The sequence below is a fragment of the Gopherus flavomarginatus genome, chromosome 9 (genome assembly GCF_025201925.1).
Source record: "Gopherus flavomarginatus isolate rGopFla2 chromosome 9, rGopFla2.mat.asm, whole genome shotgun sequence".
Taxonomy (NCBI): domain Eukaryota; kingdom Metazoa; phylum Chordata; order Testudines; family Testudinidae; genus Gopherus; species Gopherus flavomarginatus.
The window spans coordinates 31,386,636-31,407,856 of NC_066625.1; the positions used below are offsets into that span (position 1 = coordinate 31,386,636).

General features: G+C 50.2%; 2 protein-coding genes across 5 annotated transcripts in view; one reads left to right on the forward strand and one right to left on the reverse strand.

Annotated features, from left to right (window-relative positions):
* Window positions 1-1,353: 1,353 nt before the first annotated feature.
* On the reverse strand, window positions 1,354-16,366 carry WDR24 (WD repeat domain 24). Of its 3 annotated transcripts, none has more exons than XM_050968180.1 (10): window positions 16,280-16,366; window positions 13,521-14,143; window positions 12,185-12,362; window positions 10,484-11,159; window positions 7,760-7,875; window positions 7,327-7,448; window positions 6,121-6,225; window positions 5,532-5,869; window positions 3,681-3,865; window positions 1,354-1,981 (listed from the first exon to the last, which is right to left on the reverse strand). In XM_050968180.1, exons 2-10 carry the CDS (start codon window positions 13,999-14,001, stop codon window positions 1,813-1,815), a joined length of 2,370 nt encoding a protein of 789 aa, XP_050824137.1. In that variant the 5' UTR covers window positions 14,002-14,143; window positions 16,280-16,366; the 3' UTR covers window positions 1,354-1,812. The 3 variants fall into 3 exon arrangements, with proteins under 3 accessions (XP_050824137.1, XP_050824136.1, XP_050824135.1); XM_050968179.1 differs by having other exon boundaries at window positions 13,521-14,047; window positions 16,280-16,360; XM_050968178.1 differs by having other exon boundaries at window positions 13,521-14,450; window positions 16,280-16,360.
* Window positions 16,367-16,380: 14 nt separating this feature from the next.
* The window catches only part of IL20RB (interleukin 20 receptor subunit beta), a 43,082-nt gene continuing 38,241 nt past the window's right edge, over window positions 16,381-21,221 (forward strand). Inside the window, exon 1 of one of the 2 annotated variants that reach the window (XM_050968456.1) lies at window positions 16,381-16,456. The gene's annotated coding sequence lies outside the window, so the exon portion shown is untranslated. Of the gene's footprint in view, window positions 16,457-17,186; window positions 17,675-21,221 lie in introns of those variants that run through there. The other variant, XM_050968457.1, reaches the window with a different exon arrangement.

Genomic DNA, 21,221 nt, shown 5'->3' on the forward strand with positions numbered 1-21,221 from the left:
CTGCATTGGCTGGTGGCGTGAGGACTACATTACCCAGGAGGCATCTGGGAGCCACTTCTATTCGTGGTCCCTCGAAGGGGTGAAAGGGGAAGAGAGGCTGATGCCGCGCGCTGCTATTGGACAGGTGACCTGCTGACTACATTACCCAGCAGCCATCGACAAACGTCCCCTGCCGCTAACCCACAGCTAGTTTGAGCCGGAAATGGGCTGAACCAAGAGCCCTTCCTCCCACAGGCCAAACACCCCTGCTCAGCGGGAGGGGGTTTCATGGTTCAGGCCTAGCTCCACCTGCTTTGCACCCCTCTAGCCTGTGTTCTGCCCCATTGACTCTTCCCCTCCTATGTGCTTGTGCTTCCTTCTTTTCCACCAGGTTTCTCAGACTGAGCCAGCCTGGATCAGTACAAGCAAAAGCTAGTTGGTTGCTGCTACTTCTTCCCTCCTATGAGAAGCATGGCAAGAGGCTGAGGATGTCAAGAACTTGGGGCTGTGAAAGTATTTAGGGGGCCCAAGGATGGAGTATTCTGTTCAAGAAGAGCAGGAGCCTAGGATGTGCTCCTGTCAGCGTCCACAAAGGGAGAGTTCGTGCAGGACGCTCATCAAGAAGCACAGATAACTTGAAAGTTGGTACGTGGGTCATGCTAATCAGCGTTTCGATCCAGGTGCTCATGAAACAGGTTGTACAAGTTTATGACCCTGAGGACAGGTGGGAGCATCTGCTCCAAAGGGGTGCCCCCCCATTTAGCCAATTTGGGGCCTTTATAGCTGTATAGTTGTCATTTTCAAAGCAATGTATAAGCATTGATTCTCAACTGATTCCCTTTGAAAGTAGTTTGATACTTAAGCCCATTTAAACAGATGGGGGAAAATGGAGGCTTGGAGAAGTTAAATCACTTGTTAAGTACATATACCAGGGTGGTGTCTCCTGACTCCTAGCTCTGGGACTAAGTAGATTCTGCTCAGCCCAAGGCATCAGTCTCAGCTCCCCAGATTCCCCAGGAACAAGAGAATGTTCAGCTGAAATCATAAGTGAACTAATCAGGACTGTTCCTTAAGTCTCCAGAGGCTAGTGCCCTATTCATTATGAAGCATGCAATCTGTCTGATTTTCCTTTTCTAGAGGAAATTGCAGGTTACCTTATGCTCAGCATTTGGGGGATTGGGTGGGGAATCGGGTTAATAACTCCCTTTCCCAAGAATTGTTGCCTGTTAGACTGTGGTCAGGACTGATCATTAGACTCCTTTCCACAAGGAGAATCAGCTAAGATGCTATGCACATGCAGCCAGAGCTGGACAAAGCAGGGTTCTTAGATTATTCAATGTGGCAGCTGCATACAAACAAGTGACTCACTGAAGCTACTTTGTTCTTTTTTATTCAGTATAAAAGTCAAGTTGTAGCTCAGAGTCCGGCTCAGACTGTCTTGCTCATTAGACTGGTTTATAAAGAACTATGTTTACATGATATTCTGTACCTTTAATACAAAATTATTTACACTCCAGTCAAAAATAAATAGAAGACAATGACTAGGAAAAACTGTCCAGGAAGGCTCTTGGATGTTGCAGGCTTTGCTGTATTTCAAGCACTGTGGGGGAACCTTCTCTATGCAATGTCAGCCTCACTCTCAATCCTGTTCAAGGACAGCATACTGCAAGAGGTGCTGCCTCTGTAAAATTCAAGACAGCTTCTCCTGGCAAGTGGCTGTAACTCCAAAACCTCCACCCAAGAAGAGGCACCAGCGATCAGTCTGCTGTTGGTTCCAAGCGGGTCAGGGACTGAATCCCACCTCTCATCAGCTGAGGGTTGGTTCCTTTCAGTTCAGGTGTATTCGCACAGGTGACCGCAGCCTGCTGGGCAGTGTGAACTGGTCTCTAGCCATTTCATGATGTGCTGCAGGTGGCCACCATGACTGCAGCCCTGGCACCACACGAACAGGCCCTTCACCACATGGTGGCACACAGCACACATGCTGGCACACTGCCGACACCTGGCCCAGAGAGAGAAGATTACAGGTGAATCAGCTGCAGAGAAAGCACTCTGGGGCAAGTGGCCAGGTCAGGCAGTGAAACCCTGGCATGTACCACTCAGCTTCCAGCTGGATCAAGGAACCCTCCAATCAATGCAGACTCCTCAGGGTGTGAGCTCAGTCAATCCCTGCCCACACTTCAAAACTGTAACTCCTTCAGTATCATCATCAGCCCTAGCTGGCACAAGGGGCTGTGAGTTTATAAACTGGAAACCCAAAACAGCAGGAAAAACATAATATTTGGGCCCGACACTGAGTGCCTCACAGCAATGAAATCAACTACAAATCAAATAGCTTATAAAGAACCAACAGAACCATGGGGAGGAAGCTTTAACCCAGGTCAGGCTGGGAACACGCTTGGAAGACTGTTTACCATTCAGAATCAGCACAGATCGTTAGTGATCACAAGGGACCCCCCCAACAGCAGACTGTGTTTCCATTCTGCAGTGTGATTCAGTGGTTAGGATAGTGCTCTGAGAGCCAGGGGATGTGGGTTCTATACCCAGTGCTGCCATTGGCCAGCTGTGTAATCTTGGGCAAGGTCAATTCACCTCTCTGCCTCTGTTTTCCCTCCACCTTGTGTCGGGTGTATTTAGAGCAGTGGACTCAAACACGCAGGCCGTGGGGCTCTTCTGTGCAGCCCACCAAGCTCCACGTGCCCCCCCACACCCCTTTGCCTCTCTCCAGGCCAGGGGTGGGCAAACTACAGCCCGTGGCCCTCCCCGTGGCACCGTGAGCCATGCGCTGCTCCTTTAAGCGGCTGGCAGCATGTCCCTTTGGGCTGGAGGGGAGGAGACAGAGGGCTCCTGCATTGCCTTGCTTCAAGGTACTGCCCCCCACAGCTCCCATTGGCCGGGAAAGGGAACTGCAGCCAATGGGAGCTTTGTGGGAGGTACCTGGAGGAGCAGCAGTGGAGCCCTGTGCCCACCCCCACTCCCCCAGGGACCATGGTTCCAGCTACTTCCTGGAGCAGAGCGGCGTGGTGTGGGGCCAGGAGCCTGCCCTGGCCCCAATGTGCGCCACTGCCACCCCGGAGCTGCTCTAGGTAAGCGGCACCAGGCCAGAGCTCACACCCCACACCCCAACTCCCTGCCCTGAGCCCCCTGCCGCACCCCCACACCTCTCCTGCACCCAACTCCTTGCCCTGAGCCCCCGCCACACCCTTCCCCCCCACTGCACCTGAAATCCCTGCCCTGAGCCCCCTGCCACACCCGGCACCCCTCCTGCACCCCCTGGTGACAGGGAAGGGGCAGCGTTGGGGTAGAGACTTTGGGGAAGAGGTAGGAAGAGGTGGGCAGGGGCAATGCCTCATGGAAGGGGTGGAGTGGGGGCAGCGAGGGTGGAGGTGTCAGTGATGCCCTTGGGCCAATGCACTAGACCTCATGTGGCCCTTGTGGTCATTTGAGTTTGAGACTCCTGATTTAGAGTAAGCTCTTCAGGGCAGGACCTCTTTGTAAGTGTATGCACAGTGCCTAGCACAATAGGGTGAGCTTCACTGGGGCCTCTAGGTGCTACTGGAGTACAAACAAATAATAATAATGGAAACTGAACTGGGCAGGAGATTACATTATTTGCAAGATAATGCATTACCCACCTCCAGACAAACCCTTGCAAAATGAAGGTACCCACCCCACTCCCGCTCCACCCTAAAGCATCTCACCTGTCGCAGATCCAGCCCTTGTTGCTCATCGGCCGCTTGCAGTTGCTGCAGTTGATATGCAGGGTGGTGGAGGCCTGGTTGAGACAGTTGATGGCTCTGCACGTGCTCAGTTTGATCACCTCATTGGAGATATTCCAGAGCTGGAAGCGCTGCAGCAGGTCGATATAGGAGGTGTACCAGTGCTCCTGGGATGGCGGAGGGGGGGCAAACACCTAAATTAGTCTTGGTTCACATCAGCGTCTGAGGGCAAAGTTACTGAATCCAAACCCCCTCCCTATGACTCCAGCCTCAGGTTAAATTGGCTTTAGAAGGGGCTATGAAATGTTAGTCCAAACAAGGAGGGGTGCAGAAGGGTATACCATCTAGCTACTTCATGCATTGATTATTCTACAGCACACACAGTTAGCTGGGATGGTGACATTCCAAAGGAGATCTGATCTCGGCAGCTTTCTGCCTTTGTATTGTCTCAGAGAGAAACTAGAGCCAAAAGCATGATTCACTTTGCTCCCAAGAAATTCTTAACTCACAGTCCGTAAGACTGATGGCCTAACTGGACTCCTTGCTCGGTGGTACCTTTCCAGCTGGAAACATTATTTCTTATTCATTTACAGGGGCTTGGTCTTACTATATATTCTGAGACAATTCTCCAGCACAGTGCTCCCAAGCTGTGTGGGAACAGGTTACCAAACTAGGCCCTCGACCAACACCCACCACCTCCCTTTCAGTTAGTATATCAGGAGTGCCTTCCCCCATCTGTGCTTGGAGCTTCACGCTCGATGTGGGCTTCCTTACAGCTGTCCATGCCTTTGCCAATTCCAGACTGGGTTACTGAAATGTGCTCCAATGCAGGCTACCCCTGAGGCTCTCACACTTTGGCTGGTGCCTGTCTGTTTAGCATCTCTGACAGCGTGCCAAAATCAGCACCGGCTTCCAGGAACCATTCAAGGTGTTGGATTTGATCTGTAAAGGCATCGCACCTTCTCTCCAACTTGAGATTAGCTGGGATGCTACAACTGAGAGCCAATAGATACATCTGGCAGGGGCAGGCCATTATCTGTGGACAGCCCTTGGCTCTGGAATTTCCTTCCCACCAGTCCAGCAGACCCTGAGTTTGCTCAATGCAAAGTCTGCCCAGGACTCTCCATTGGGGACAATGCGATGAAAGGAGAAGATCTGAGCACTGACAATGAGTCAACTGGAGTTATTTGTATGCCGTGTTATAGGGCATACTGTTCTGCACTTAGAGCTCTGAAAAGCTGTGTTTTCACAAGCCCAAATAAATATACCAAGCTAGTCTGGAGCAGCGACACATGCCTGCAACCACGCAGCTCCCTTACGTCTTGTAAGGCAAAAGGGTCAGGTGAGGTCAGTGCTCAAAAGGGAGAAGAGCCTCCAAGGAAAACCTCAGGATGCTGGTGATGCTGCAGATGTCTATCCTCCCTTCAAGTTGGTACTGTGCCAGGAAGCAGGTCCTGTGCTCCTAGTGAGATTGCCTTTCAGACCAGAGGCAGTAGACACTCTGATGCTTTCTGCAGAAGTGGGTTGTTAGCCCCAGTGATTGAGCCAGCTCCACTCCAGAGAATTCTGTCTACAGTTTCAACTGGATACAGCATTTGCTTTCACTCTAGGGTAGGGAAATGCAGTTCCCTACCCTAGAGGTGGCTGCATTTCGCTAATAGATAAGCAATCCTTGTATCTTATAGGGAGAGTTTGCAAAGCACTCTGAGGTCTTCTGGATGAAAGACTCTGTATAAATACAAGGGATTGTTATGAGAGTCTGGGGGAGGACATGCAGCAGTTTTGCTGAAGAAGCCATTCTCTGGGAAGTACCTCCTCCCTACAGCGCTATACCTGGGTTTGCTCATCGATCTCTTTCTTGATCCGATCGCCCAGCACGATGAGCACGGACACCGCCATCTGCACATCCCCCTGCTCGGCGTAGAAAAGGAGCATGTCCCGGACGATGGGGCTGAAGAAGTCGGATGGCAGGCGGTTCTCGTAGAGCGAGTGGGAGATGGAGATGAGGGAGAAGGACTCCACAGGCGTCAGGGACACAGTCTCAGCCTCGTTGCCACTGACATGAGGAGAGTCTGCCTTGTCCTGCAAGTGGTCCAGGGCTGAGGGGTTGTCCACTATTTCATGGCGCAGGGGGAAGGCCTCCTGGGGGAGGATGTATTCCTGCTCTTCGGCTGCAAAGAGACAAGCCCTCTTCAGTGAGCGGGAGTAGTGCCATGGATAAAGGCGACACAAGGTGGGTCTGGTAATATCACCCACCTTGTTCTTTAATATCCTGGGAGAGAGACAACTACACCACCACCAGACAAAGGAGTCAAGGAGGGAGCTGGCATCCTCTCCAGTGCAGTAGTACATACAGGCTCCTCCTGCTGAGACCCAGCTGCACTGCAGTCATGCGTGTGCATTCACAGAACAACAAACTCACCATGGGGATTCTCATGGTCCATCATGTACAGCTCATCCTCATCCCCCTCCACATCCCCCAGGAGATAGTCCGCAGGGACATCGCTGCCCTCTGTCTCCTCATTCTCTGGATGAACACAAAGAGGAGGAGCAGCACAGAGAGGGAGAGAGAGAGAGAAGACAAGTCAGGTCAGGATCCCCCTACAGGAGAACAGTTTGTCAGACTTCCCTGTGTCGCTATGGCAGAAAATGCAGGCTGCTCACAAACCTCAGCCCAGCTGCCAACTCAGCATGGCCTCTGCTCTCACCCTCAGCAAACTGACCTGGGGCCGGAGCAAAGGTGGGACAGAAAGGCACAGTGTTCTGCATCGGTAAAGCATCTTCTATCCAATGACCTCAAAGTGCTTCACAGAGGGAGGGCAGCAGCACTGTCCCTTCCACAGATGGGAAAACTGAGGCACAGAGGTGTGGGAAGTGATATGTCAAGGGTCACACAGCACAGAGGGCTGGGGCAAGCAGTCCAGACTCCCAGTTCTCTGTTCTAACCAATATCCACTGTCCCATCCCAATCCTCCCACATTCCAGAGTGACAGACTCCAGCCTCAAGAGACTTGGGCCAATGATCTGCAGACAATTTGCACGTTCACTGATCAAAATGCCTGAGGTTCTGCAACCATGATTTGGCTGGTGTTGTTGGGACAGAGTTCCCCGGGAAGGGGGGCGCTAACTGGAACTAGAACCGCATCCCAACAGGATGACGACGTCACGGTGCAATGCAGACCAGTGAGAGGTTGTGTCACCTGCTAACAATAACCAAGACAAAAAGAGTGTCTGTGATCGTTGCTGGCTGGCAGTTGGGCTCAAAAGGACCAGAGCAGTAGCTGAGAGTGGAGGAACACTGGCACAGTTAAGGGTAGCTGTAGGCCATCACTCTGCTGGGAGCAGGGAAGATGACTGGGAGTGTGCTGGGGTCACCCTGCAAGTAGTGACCAAGGCAGCTAGAGACCACGGAGTGTGATAGTGTGTTGTTGGCAGGCTGACAGGGTCATGCTTGTTGCTGACCGTGAATATCCCAAGCAGGGAGTTACAGTAGCAAAGCATTTGAGGCATCCAAGGTTACAGGGCAGGCGGTGACTTAACCCTTCACTGTCTGGATTGCACCCCAAACAGTGAGCATTTTGGACTCCTATTACCAAGCTAGCCATTGGCCCAGCCGTTGAAATGTTACCATCGTTGTTGATTAAGGTGGAGGAAGAATCCATGAGGATGTTTTCGGACCGGCTCTCTCCTTTGCTGCGCTCCAATCTGGACTCGTTTCCTATCCCAGATGGTATGTCCTTCAGGTTAAAGCTGGGAAAGAAGCCAAGCCCACATTAGCCCATTTCTGTCTCATGCTGAAAGAAGCCATAGTAGCAGCTGCCACTCTAATAGGAATGAAGGAGCCGGCCCACTGGGAAGGCCCATCTGACTTAGACCAGTGGGAAGTAATCAATTCCTCTGCAGTGACTCTAAGTTGGTGTAAGAAGTCATCTCCAGAGTGGTTCCCCCTTTCCTATCAGCGAGTCAAGTTTCCACATACCCTCTGTATGCCAGTGCAGGCCTCCCCATCCACTTCCTCCCAATAGGGCCATATCAGGGAATGCCGTGGTTAGACTGCTCACCTGTTCATGAGTGGGAGGGAGGTGCTGCCCTTCCCCAGGCTGTGGTTCAGGTTAGCAGAGGGCACAGTGCCAGGGCTGGAGTAAATAATTCGGAGCATCGTCCACGTCTGGGCAACCTGCCCCCAGGGAGAGAGAGAAGGGGAAGGGTTAGATTGTTACCACTGTCTGTCAACCAAGGCAACAACATCAGAAAGTTGGTTTCTGGAGCATAGTTCAGGGCCCAAGCTGAAAGCATGGGGCAGGACATGCATCGTCCCTCACCGGTGGTGTCTGTGGGGAGGGGACCTGCTGCAATGTAGAGTTTCTATCCATCTGCAATGTTCCCTAGATCTTTCCTGCCCTCTCAAGTAACGGAACTGGCAGCAACCCAAGACAGCACCAGCAGTGCAGGTACATTGGCAGAGCTATGCAAGGAGGGACAAGCTCTAGTCTGGCCCTGGATCAGAACATCCTCAGAGTGCTGGGATCTGAGCTCTACTTTGGGTTAGTGTCTTGTCACAAACAGTGCTTGGTGGGCTCTACACTATTTTCAAATCTCCTTGCACATGAGTGAATTTGTGCCCAGTCTAGACAATACTACCTCTGCTCCTTATCCGTTTCATTCTGCTCCTCCTGTGCAGAAGCAATATAAGACCCAATGCACCAAGGGGCACTCTGTAGTAGAGGGAACGGCAGGAGACAGACATCTAAAGAAGAGTAGATGTGACAGAGACAAAGGGGGCGGAGAAAAGACAGAACAGCTCTGACTACAGGACATAGGTCAGCCCCCAACTAGCAGGGGCTAGATGCACGCTGATGACAGTGCATTTCTAGCCGTGGCCTTAGCAGGGAGTGGAGCACATCTCATCTCATAGCAACAACTCTTAAAGAAAGAAAGGAAAAGAGAAACAACAGAAGGAGCTTAACCCTTGGGCAAGCTACGTTTCCAAGTCACTTCCCAGCACTAACCCTGCTTCCATACTCAGGGCTTTACCAACTACTGAATCTAGAACATTGAATCATAGAAACGTAGAGCTCAAGAGGTCATCTAGTCCAGCCCCCTGCACTGAGAGACCGGACCAAGTAAACCTAGATCATTCCTGACAGGTGTGTCTGTCCAGCCTGTTCTTAAAAACCTCCAATGACAGGAATTCCACAAGCTCTCTTGGTAACCTATTCCAGTACTTAGCTGTCCTTAGGAAAGACCTTCTAATATCAAACCTAAATCTCCCTTACTGCAGATTAAGCCCATTATTTCTTGTTCTGTCTTCAGTGGACATGGAAAACAGCTGTTTACTGGCCTCTTTGTAACAGCCCCGAACATATTTGAAGATTGTTATCAGGTCCCCCCTCAGTCTTTTCTCAAGACTCTACACACACACAGCTTTTCAACCTTTCCTCCTGGGTCAAGTTTTCTGAACTTTTCATCATTTTTGTTGTTTTCCTCTGGACTGAAATCTCAATTTGCTCACAACTTTCTCAAAGTGTGGTGCTCAAAACTGGACACAGTACTCCAGCTGAGGCCTCATAACCGTGGAATAGAGCATGACAAATACCTCCCACGTATTGCATATGACACCCCTGTTGATACACCCCATAATAATATTTGCATTTTTTGCAAGATATTGTTGGCTTATATTCAATTTGTGATCCATTGTAACTCCCAGATCTTTTTCTGCATTACTGCTGCCTAGCCAGTTGTTCCCCTTCTGTATTTGTGCATGTGATTTATCTTGCACTTGTTTTTATTGAATTTCATCTTGTTAATTTCAGACCAATTCTCTTATCAAGGTCATTTTGAATTTTAATCCTGTCTTCCAAAGTGCTTGCAACCCCTCCCAGCCTGATGTCATCTGTAAATTTTGTACACATGCTCTAGATTCCATCATCCAAGTTATTAATGAAAATACTAAATCGTATTAGACTCAGAACAGATCACTAGGTCTAGCATATCAGTAAGAGATCTTTTCCCCTTCCTCTGGAGCAGACACCAGTCTTTAGGAACTGGTAGTGGTATAGCCCATCTAACACCTTTTCTGCATTCTGTTAGGTTCCCCTCCACCCTCTGCCCCCACTGAATCTGTATAGGGAGGATCATTCTTCACCCTCTGTCCCCACCACCATTTGCCCAAGGGGGATCTCACTGTATTGTTTTTGCCCTACATTTCTGATCTAAATCCAGTTTAGTATCATTTCCCTGTCCTCACAACTCTTCCCAATTTAGCATCGCCTACAAATTTAATGAAAGTGCAGGTTACTCTCTGTTCCAGAGCAAAGATATTAAATAAGGACAGAGCTGACATGGAGGCTGCAGTACCTCACCAGTCACCTCTCCTCTCCCCAGCTCAGTGCTCTGCAGTTTGCCATTGCTCCCATCAGGCAGCATGGACAGTCCTTCTGACAGGACTCCAATCCAAACCAACCTGCATTAATCTGGCCAATGAGATTTCATGAGACACCCTGTCAAACAAACATTAGCAGCCAGAAACAGCTCAGAAATCACTATGCTAAGAGTACAGAGATGCAGTAAATGTATGTAAATTTACACTATGTATAGCTGTTCCCATGAGAGGGCAGCAGACAACCAGACATTCGCTACAGCCCGCATGACCTGTCTCCACATGGTACCTGGCTATACATACCATCAAGGCTTCCTATGCCAGCCAGTTTGGCTTGAAGGCTCAGCCAATAAACAAACAGAGCCTGCCTCTCCCTTCCCACAGGCTGTTAGAGGGTTGCACATACCTGGTCACGGTCAAGCTCTTTGGCTACCTTGGCATTGTGGTCACACAGCTCTGCCAGGGGTCTCCCTGCCAGCGCATACTGCTTGGCTGTTCTCACAAACCAATCCATGCTGCCACTCTCCAGGTCTGTCTCGAAGACACTCAGGGCACTGGAAGAAGAGATGTACTCAAACTGCTCCGTGGGGTCCAGCTTACGCTTGAAGAAAATGGGATGCCGCCTGTCACCGATGTAGGGCTTGCGGTTGGAGTCAGAGGAGATCAGGCTCTCTTTGGCTGCAAAGGCCAGGTCCCCAAAGAGGCTGTAGCACAGGCCCTCAGGGTTGGCCCTGTCAATGGGCTGGCTGGCGTCCTTGAAGATGTGCTGATAAAGGGTGCTGTCCTTGGAGCCCGAGAGGAGGAAGTAGGGATCGTGCAGGTGGCGCCACACGATACCTGTGGTGACATCCTTGTGCTCTTCAAACATGGCAGACGGAATGAAGGGGCGCCGCACGTCCCACACGTAGATGTTGTGGTCCACCATCATGGAGCAGGTGGCGATGTGGTGCTTACACTCAGGCCGCCACTTGACCCTTGCCACAGAGGCTATGGTTTGCACGCAATAGATCTCTTTGGCCCTGTTGGTGTTCATGTCCCAGACCTTCACCATCTTATCTCGGCCTCCTGTCGCCAGCCAGCCCCTGGCAACAGGGAGAAAGGAACAAGCAGAAACATTAACTGGAGAAATGTCCTGAAAGTTGATCTTGGATTATTGGCTTTTTATGCAAGCCTTTTAAGCTACAGGTGGTCAGAGTGCTGCCTGCCAGCTACATGGCACTAAACAAGCACAGGCCTTCGGCACCCTCTCTTTTAGCATGGAGGCATAGCTCACCAAAACTACAGGTCCCAGCGTGCAGATTCCAACTATATCAAAAGGGAACCGTGCATGCTGGGACCTGTAGTTCCCACAGACTACACCTACATATTAAACAAAAGGGAGGATGCAATATCTTCCATTTTATTCAGAGTAGGTGAGGCCCTCCAGTTGAGAAAATTTGGTTCCCCTGATTTAAGGCAAACTGCCCTTTGCATTTCAGTCAGCGAAAATAAGAGGGGCTTACAGCTCCCCTCTACCCCCCCACAAATAAAAGCAGAGGACAAAACGGCTAATTTTACATACTTTGTGTTTCTCTCAGCTTGTGAAAACAGCTCCCCAGCACCAGATGGACAAGGAGTTCCAGGAGGCTGTTCAGGGTCCAGGAGTTGCATGCAACATTTTTTTTTTTTAGTATAAATTAATTATTTACTGGGAAATCTGACTTTTTCCCCCCAGCGAATCTCAGTTTATACTTAATGGCAGGATGGCAAATGTGCCTAAGACACAAGGAAGCTGTGTATTAAAGCAGCCCTCTCACTCCCTGAGCTGATCAAGTTGGTGAAATATGATGGATGAACCTGATATTGCCTTGTTCCAGCAGCTCACTTCTGGTTTACTAGTTACTGCTGGCTATCCCACAGAACAGCAAGAGTGATTTCTTGTATAAGCCACGCTGCTCCTTCTGATATTCAGGAGACAGCCATGTGCCCATCAAGTTCTCAGCACCCCACCAGTCAGTTCTCACAGAACCACTGTGTGAAGGCACCACCTTCAGGAATTTTTTGATAATACAGAGTGATTGCCATGGGCAGAGCGGGGCTCAACTGGGGTGGTAGGTATAGCACATACCTGTCTTCTAGATGCCAGTCACAGCAGAAAACAGGCCCATTGTGAGCTGTGAACATCCTCTCGTAGCGGTCTGGCCGGCGGATGTCCCACAGCTGCACGTTCCCATTCTCAAAGGTTGCAGCAAAGGTGAAGTAATCACGGATGCTAAACTGCACATCGCGCACACTTTCCGACTGGCCTGAGGGACAATAGGAATGTAGACCAGATCCGACAGGGTCCCAGCAAAGTCATTACCCCTGGTGGTGGTAACACTCATGTTTGCTAGACAGGGTCTACAATAAGCTGCCAATGGCAGGCCAGCTTGATTCTCTCCTGGACTCAACCCAGTGCACCCTGGGTGTAGGAAAAGCAGAAATCATCTCTACTAATGCTCCAAGGGAAACCAGTAACCACCCCAGTTCAAAACAGTTTCCTTTGCAGAGCTGGCACTGCCTCTGCCCTACATAGTCCATAAATAGAGAACTTCAGAGCTGTCAATCCAGCATGTGTCCATCACACTTTTTTTGTCCTAGTCTATCTCCCTTACCCAGTCAGTAACTTTGTCATCAAAACCACTGCTTTCCTCAGGTACCAGACTTCAAGGTACCAGATATGGGCAACTGAGCTGGGATGTGGTTGGGAAGAGGGTATGATTCAGGGACAATGGGAAGCAGATCAACCATCCCCCAGCAGCTCTAACACTACCCTAACAACTGACACAGATAATGCAGCTCTAGACATCGGCTACACACAATTTTCAAATCAAACCAAAAAGCTGCATGTCGTGAGACTGAGACCCCAGATGATAATGACATAGGCTTATATAACTGGCTGCTACAGACTAGAAGTCCCACCAATAGGGACTCTGTCCCCCAATCCCTTCCTTGGATCATCATAGCCCCAGAAGGGGTAAATCTTTACCACAATGAAGCACAAAGAGATCAGAGGGACAAAGGTCTGGAACATAGGGAATTATCTGGTATTTTCCCCTTATTTAAGGTGATAATTGAAACTCCAGCCTGCAGCATATGCAATAAGCATCCTAACACACAGAACACTGGCCAATTGGACCCAAGATTGGGGTTTGGTCTAAACTTAAAACTTATACTGGCATAGCTATGTTGGTTAGGAGTGTGAAAAAAAACACAGCCTAATGACACAGCTATGCCAACAAAACCCACAGTGGAGACACAACTATACCGACAGATGCACTTTTCTGTCATATTAGCTAACACTGTATGGGAGGATGACATTACTACACCGGAAGAACTCCTCTTCTGTCGGCTAACACTGTATCCACACTATGCAGCCTATCCCAGCATAGGCTCTGCAGTATAGACATGGCCAGAGCCCTTACCAGAGAAGGTGCTGACAGAATCTTTCTTGCGTAGGTCAAAGCATTTCATATAGCCGTCCTGGGAGCCACTGAGGAGCATATACACCTCAGTGGGATGGAAGCACACTTTGTTAACTGTCCGCTTGTGTTCAGTGAACAGCTGGTCCTGTTTGTTACGGGATGGCTTTCCAAGGTTCCAGGTCACAACTACACCATTGGTAGCTGCTGTGGCCAACAGGTTCTCATCCATCTGATGCCACACCACATCAGCACAACTGAAGTTCAGGGATGGTTTACGGCCAACACGCAAGTTTAGCTTCTCCACAAACTGATCTTCATCTATTGAATAGATCTTGAAGATGTTGCGGCCAGCTACCACCACCTGAGCAGCATCACGACACACACTGATGGCATTAGCAGGGGCATCCAGGTGACAGAACATGGTACGTCCAGTGATGGTGTTGCCACCAAGGGCAGTGGTAACCCTGGCCATTTTCTCCATGGTTGTCCTCTGTGTGACTTCCTCTCTTTAGACACCACTGGATGCCCTGCCCAAAGAGAAGGCTTTGAGACTTATATCTCCACATGGAGCATTCTCACAGGTGAGTCCATTTCCACCAACTGCTTGCAGACCTCATTAAAACCTTGAAAGCAAATTAATCGATTTATGCAGCATCTAGGATTCTCTTTCTACTGTTCCAACTGGACTTGCATACCACTTTTCCTAATAACATTAATCAATCAATCAGTCTTTAACTACAGAAACTACTGCACAGCCACTTAACAGAATAGCCCAGATTCAGCCCTAGTGTCTCTTTGGTCACCCCCTGCATGTACTTTCCAGTAAGTCCATGTTAACCTTTCAGAGATTTCAGTTTCCTTCTTAATTCAAATATCTGAGAAAATACCCCTCTTGCAGGAACAACTCTTGCTGAAGCTCTCAGTAAGGGCCTGTAAAGCAAGAGAAGAATCCCTCAGAAGGCAAAATGCAGTGACCAAGATAGAAGTGAGCCAATGAGCTGTTCAGTAACACAAGACATAACAGGATTAGACTGCAGACTTCTTCATCATAAGGTCATAATGCCCAAATTGGTGCAAGCACCAGAGAAAGAATTTTATTTTTGTTCTAACAGTGAATTTAGTGCTGAAGAGTGACTGCAATAGAGAGGGAGACTGTGTTTGTTATCCAGACAACTACAGCATAGGCAGCAATGGGGCAAGCTCTCCATACTGACAGCATACCTCAACCATGGAGGATCCACCTAATGCAGTGAAATTAGAGTTGAAACTCCCATCCTAGGCCTTTCTGCTGAGAAAACGCCAAGCATCCCTCATTCTAGAGCCATGTTTGCCACACAGTTCTCATGCTTTCTCACTGGCACCAATACGAAGTCAGGGCAGCAGGATCACTGAGCTGGGGTTTTCTCAACCTTTTTTGACTCAGGACCCATTTATAAATGTTTATGGCCTGACGCAACCTTGGAAATAGTCTGGGGGTGGAGGCCTTGGGGCAGGGTTTCAGTCAGGTCCTGCGCAGCACTCAACCCATAGTGGCAGCTCTTGTGCTGTAGAGCTCTTGGGCTTGGCTCGCCACTCCAGGCATTGCAAACTCTGGGGTTGCAGCACTGAGACCAAATTGTGGAAGTGGAGTTGTGACCTGGCACATGAGGTTGCAGTGCCATTCACTCAAATTTGGCCACCTGGACACATCTAAGTGGCACTGAGATCCCAGAGGTTGCAGTACCTGGAGCAGGGAGGTGAGCCCAGCCACCCCTTTGGGATGGGAACTGCCACAAGACCCTCTGAAACATTCTGGCAACCCAATTTTGGGTCCCCACCCCAGGTTGAGAAACCGTGTTATAGATAACTGTTCACCAGCACTGAAATCCTCTCATCCATTTTGAGATCTTCCCAAGAGATAGAAAGAAGCCTTGGCATGTTGCTAAACCTCAGTGACAAACACATTCTGGTTTCACACAACCCTCTGCCCTGTAACGTTCCTCAAGGTGCCCCAAAGCATACAAAAAAGTAATGATATAATGGATCTCCAGGCATTCACAGCAACCACAACCTTGGATGTTGGAACCTCATGTAGAGAGGGGACCAAGACAACAAAGCAGTCAGTTGCCTACCCTTTACAGCCATGTCTCTGGTTGCTCCCTACAGAGAAGGGCAGGAGTCACCATGGGTTACTGATTAGCGGAAGAGTGGACAGTTTTGGGTGATGGGGCTCTTTAAAAGGGGGCTAGTAGCCTGGGTCTCCCTGCTTAGAATAGCTCCTCCCAATACCTTTCTTAATCTCCACCTCCTCCCCTGGCAGCCCATGGCCCCCCTTCCATACCCCTGCCCTCTCCCCTCAGTCCCCCTGCTCCCTCCTTACTCCCCGCCCCCACCTCCCCTCTTCCTTACCCCCCACAACCCCTACCCTTAGTCTCCCTGCCCGTTCCTTACCCCCTGCCCCCTACCTTTGGTCCCTCCCACCTCTCTTCCTTATCCCCCCATCTCCCTGCCCCTTACTTACCCCATCTCTCTTCCTTACCCCCCACTACCCTCCATCTCCCTGCCCCTTCCTTACCCCCCGCTCTCCCGCCCCCTCGGTCCCCATGCCACTTCCTTAGCCCCCCCACACCTCCACCCCCTGCCGGTCCCCTCACTGCCCCGGCAGCCCATGGCTCCCCTTTCGCCCCCCCCCGCCGGCCGGGAGTGGCGAGGACAAGGGCCGCAGGCCCAGCAATCACGGGGGAAACGGGCCCGGGCTGGAGGCCCAGCCCGGCACCTACCGCGGGAAACGGAGCAACTTTGGGCCCTGCCGGCTCCTCTGCTACAGCACGGAAACGCCGCCCGGCTCCGCCCGCCCTTCCGCCGCCGGTAGCGCCCCGCCCCCAGGCCCGGCCGGAGCCATTGGCCGCGGGCTGGGGCCCGGCAGGGGGGGAGCTGGAGGGGAGAAGCGGACTGGGGTTAGGGGTACTAAGGGGTATCCCTGGGTAGATTTAGGGGTACTAAGTCCAGGGATTCCCAGGGCTCTTTGGGGTCACCCCGCTGGGTTACTGAAGGGAGGGCCCCCCAGGCTAGGGTCAGGGTTACTATGGGGAGTGATTTCAGGACTAGGATTAGACTTGATGCCCGTTGTGGTCCCCCAGCTGGGGTTACTAAAGGTTCCCTGGGCTAGGGCAGAGATTCCCGTGCTAGGCTTAGGCCTGAGGCCCATTGGGTTCTCCTAGTCAGTTTTCCTAAAGATAGGGCTTCCCTTGCTAATGTACCCCATGTTCACCACTTTTATATGGTTATGATTTGTTATGGTCACATGTCACTGTAAGACCCCTAGTCTCCATTCCCCATGGACTGGCCCACAGGTACACAGGAAGGCTTTCAGATAACTAAGGCTATTTACAACTGATTGTTTCTGGAGCACCCTTAAGGCCTCCACTTAATCTGTTTACATCAGTGATACAAATTTATATTTTAGGGTATGTCTGCACTACCCTCTGGATTGGCAGGCAGTGATTGATCCAGCAGGGATCGATTAATCATGTCTCATTGAGATGCGATAAATTGACCTCCGAGCCCTCTTCTGTCAAATCCTGTACTCCAGTGCCATGAGAGGTGCAGGCAGAGTTGACAGGGGAGTAGTAGCAGTTAGCTCACCGTGGTGAAGATACCATGGTAAGTCGATCTAAGTATGTCGACTTCAGCTATGTTATTCAGGTAGCTGAAGTTGCGTGACTTAGATTGATTTCCCCCCCCTGCCAACGTAGACCAGGGCTTATTCTCCTAACTCCAGATATAGAAATAATAGGATGAAAAACACTTAGTAGATTACAAGCTTTCTAATGACACCCTATACGGGTATTTAATGTAAAGCATATTCCAGTTATGTCATATTCATAAGCATATTTCCATAAAGCATATGGAGTGCAACATCACACCCTTAACTTGGTAAAGTTTAAGAATTAGCTTGTGTGCTCATCTTTTTATTTCTTTGTAACTAATTCTGATTATTCAGCCTTACTATAATTACTTAAAATCTATCTTTCTCTAGTTAATAGAGACAAATTCAGACTTTCAGTAGAATGCAGTGAGATAGCTGCTCTGCTGTACATGAAATCCTGACCCATAATCAGGTCATCTACGAATGGTTTAGCACCAGGATCCTCACACCACATGCCATGAGACAGGTTAGTTTTAGCCTACTGATGATGTGTCATTGTAATAGTAATCCTGCTTTGTACTAGAGGAACCTGGGAGATTGGAGGAGTGAAGCAGCGAGGGCGTGCTCGGGGAGGAGGTGGAGCAGGAGTGAGCTGCTTCACTTCTCCCACCTCCCAGGCTTGTGGCACCAATCAGCTCAGGCGCCGCAAGCCTGGGAGGCGGGAGAGGTGAAGCAGCGATGGTGTGCTCGGGGTGGAGGCGGAGCAGGGGTGAGCTGGGGCTGTGGGGGGGTGCCTCAGGGTGGGGGATGGGGAACTGCCACAGTGGGGAGCGCCTCAGGGTGGGGGCTTGGGGACGGGGAAGGGCGCAAGGTGGAAGTTTCGCCTAGGGCGCGAAACATCCTTGCCCCCGCCCTGTTTGGCTATTTGAACCCCTCTCTCTGCAGGTTTCTTTTTCAGGTTATTTCTGGCCATACTCCAGATGAGCCATCCAACCCAGTTTGCCATGTTCAGTGAACACAGTCATGAATTAAGGGGTATAATTGTTAGGAGATTTCTGCATGTCGCCCTGGAGTACTATCAAGCTTGGTATCAGCTGGGTTGCCAGCACTCTTCCCTGTGCTGGCAAAGATGTTGATGATATCTGTGGAGTACAGCAGGGCTTTCTGATTGAACAGTCTAGTTGCTTGTCCTTGCCTGTAGTTCAACATCCTAAGATGTGATAATAGCTTGTCATTTATCTTATGCCATTCCTTCTCACACCAGTGGGGAAACCATCATAGGTGACCTGTTTGGCCCCTGTCGATTTTTTTAATTGTTCAGTCACATACTGATAATACTGTACTATATATACTCGTTCATAAGCTGAATTTTTTTTAGTAAAAAAGGGAAGCACCAGAGATGGGAGTAGGGTTATGAATGGGTATAGAGAGAGAGAGGTGGGACACAGCCTCTCCCTCCAACGGAGGGAGCAAGGAGACGCAGCACAGCCAACAGAGACAGAAGGGAAGAGAAGGGGCCAGAGTGTCTCCACTTCTGGCCACGCTGCTCTTCCACCAGCCTCCAAAGCAGCTGCAACTCCGGGGCTGGCAGGCTGCAGCTGTGCCGCTCGGTCCCACCCCCCAGAGCAGGCTTTGGCCACGCCGCCTGGGCACCAGAGCACACTGCAGTCATGCCACCCGGCCCAGCCCGCTGTAACATGCTGCGGCTGCGCCACCCGGTCTGGCCCACCGGAGCAGGCTGCGGCCGCGCTGCCCAGCCTGCCGGAGCAGCTCCAGCCAGGTCAGAGACATCTTCCCCTGGCTCTCCCCAGAGAAGGTGGGAAGGGATGGGGAGAGTGTGGGGAGAGAAGGGGGTTCCTGGGCTAGGGGTGGGGTCATGTGGGGGGTGGTCACAGGGGTTACTCCCCTGACCCTCAGCTTCTCCACCCAAAAAAATTTCCCCACCAGTTGCTGTCCCGGCCCATCAGGGTAAGCAGCTGGCACGCCAGGACACTTTGTTTACTTAGGTTTATCTCCGTGCCTGCGGACGCTCGAGGTAAACAAACCATCTCAGACCACCAGCAGCTTATCCTGTTGGTCCGGGGCCCAAAGTTTGCTGACCCCTGAATTATAGGGTCGGCTTATGAACGGGTTATAAAAAAATTCCATTTTTACTTATCCCTCTTGAGGGGTCGGCTTATAAACGAATCAGCTTATGATCAAGTATATATGGTGCTTTCTCTGCCACTGCGTTCATGGATGCTTTCTCCCTATATTCAGAACAAACAGTGACATTGACCGTATGGGCTGTTCCATCTTTTGCAAATAAAAGGTCTGTTTTTCTAATTTCTACACCATCTTCAGTGTGTAGTTTTGGTTCCTGATATACAAGTCACTCAAGTTTCCTTGCCTCTTTTACCAAAATCTCACACATTTTATTATGCCTCCTACTGCTGGGTATTATTCCAAAATGTGAGATAACGATTCATATTTAGCAGAACAATGTGTCAAGATCCCAACACTTGGAGTCAGGACCAAGGGTCAGAACAGGGGCAAATTTGAGGCAGAGAGTAGCGTAGAAGTGCACAGTCAGATTCCAGGCCAGGGTCGATACCAAGGGTCAGAGTCCAAGTCAGGTGTCTGAGTCAGAAGGCAAAGTCCAAATCAAGCTAAGGTTGAAGCCAGGCGTTCAGGAGTTGATGAAGGAATGGTCCTGGCATCTACAGGACACTTCCTGGACTGCCCTTTAGATTTGCATAGGGTGAGGAGCCAGACCAAAGCTGTGGGGATGCAGCCTGTCAGACCCCTTGACGTGGGACGTTCCATGGTCTGTGTCCATAGCCGGTCATGGGCTGTGGAGTGCAGGCTCATTACAGCTGCTGCTTGTTGGCAGCATGGAGCTACTAGCTGCCTAGCAGCTCTGTAGGCCTGGTTTCTAGACCCCCCACACCATTATGCAGTGTCTGTACCTCACTAAGGGATTGTCTTTGCCATGCCTTAGGTATTCCTGGGTGGAATACACATTCATTCTCAACTTTAAGGCTGTTGGGAACTAGCGCTCTGAAACACGTGGTTCCTGATCCAATCATAGCTGTCTGGAACATTATGAAGTGTTTGACCCAACTTCCTTAGCGTGGTAGTTCTTTCCATTAGAGAAGTCTGCTACTTTCCGTTAGAGAAGTCTGTCCAGCTACAGGGGATTGGGTACTTGACCCTGGGAGCCAGCATCTCCCACTCATTGAATGGGTAAAGTACACTATAGTATTCTGATATTGTCAAAGAACAGAACTTGGTCTGTTATCGGAGGTGCCGCCTTTTCATTCCCACATGCTATCAGCCACAGTCTGCTGAACTCCTCTTCAATATACTAGCCAATGCAATGCTCAGAAATGTCTCATCTTTGGAACATGCAATTCTCTATGCAATCACCCTGCCTGAATAGCTGGGATGAGGCTAGAGAGTCTCATCACTTCCAGACCTCCATCCCTGGATCTGGCACAAATGCAGGTGTTGGCCAGTGGAAGAAGCCACTCCTTAATGGCCCTCCTCATGCTGTTATTGAGGGAAGCTAGTGGAGTTCTCTTACAATTGGTATGGATCTGCCAGATGGATAACCTGAGGGACAGTGAAGCCATTCAGCATGTCAGTTTTTGTAAAGGCTTGAGATGGATCCTATCAATCTTCTCAAGCCAGGTGTCAAGTTTATCGGACAGTGCAGCTTTGAAGAACTCACTTCATAGATCAACTTTCAGACCAACATATTTCTCAGGCTCGCCTGGTATTATCATATTCAGCCCATCTGTACCTATCTTCCAGGCTGCACAGTTGTTGACAGTGTATGAATTGGGCTCAGGAAGAATCTGTGGCATTTTCTAGCTTGCACCTTCAGGCTGGATAGCCTGAAAAAGGACTCCAGAACATCAATGATCCCATTCATGCCTTCCCACAAGTCACTGAGCAAGACCAAATCATCTGCAAAGGCGAGAGCTGTCACTTTCTGTGCCCCATACGAGAATCCTCTACCAGACTTTTCTAGCACTGATATCAGAGGATCAAGAGCTAGGATAATTAGCAGTGGTAACATGGGGTTCCCT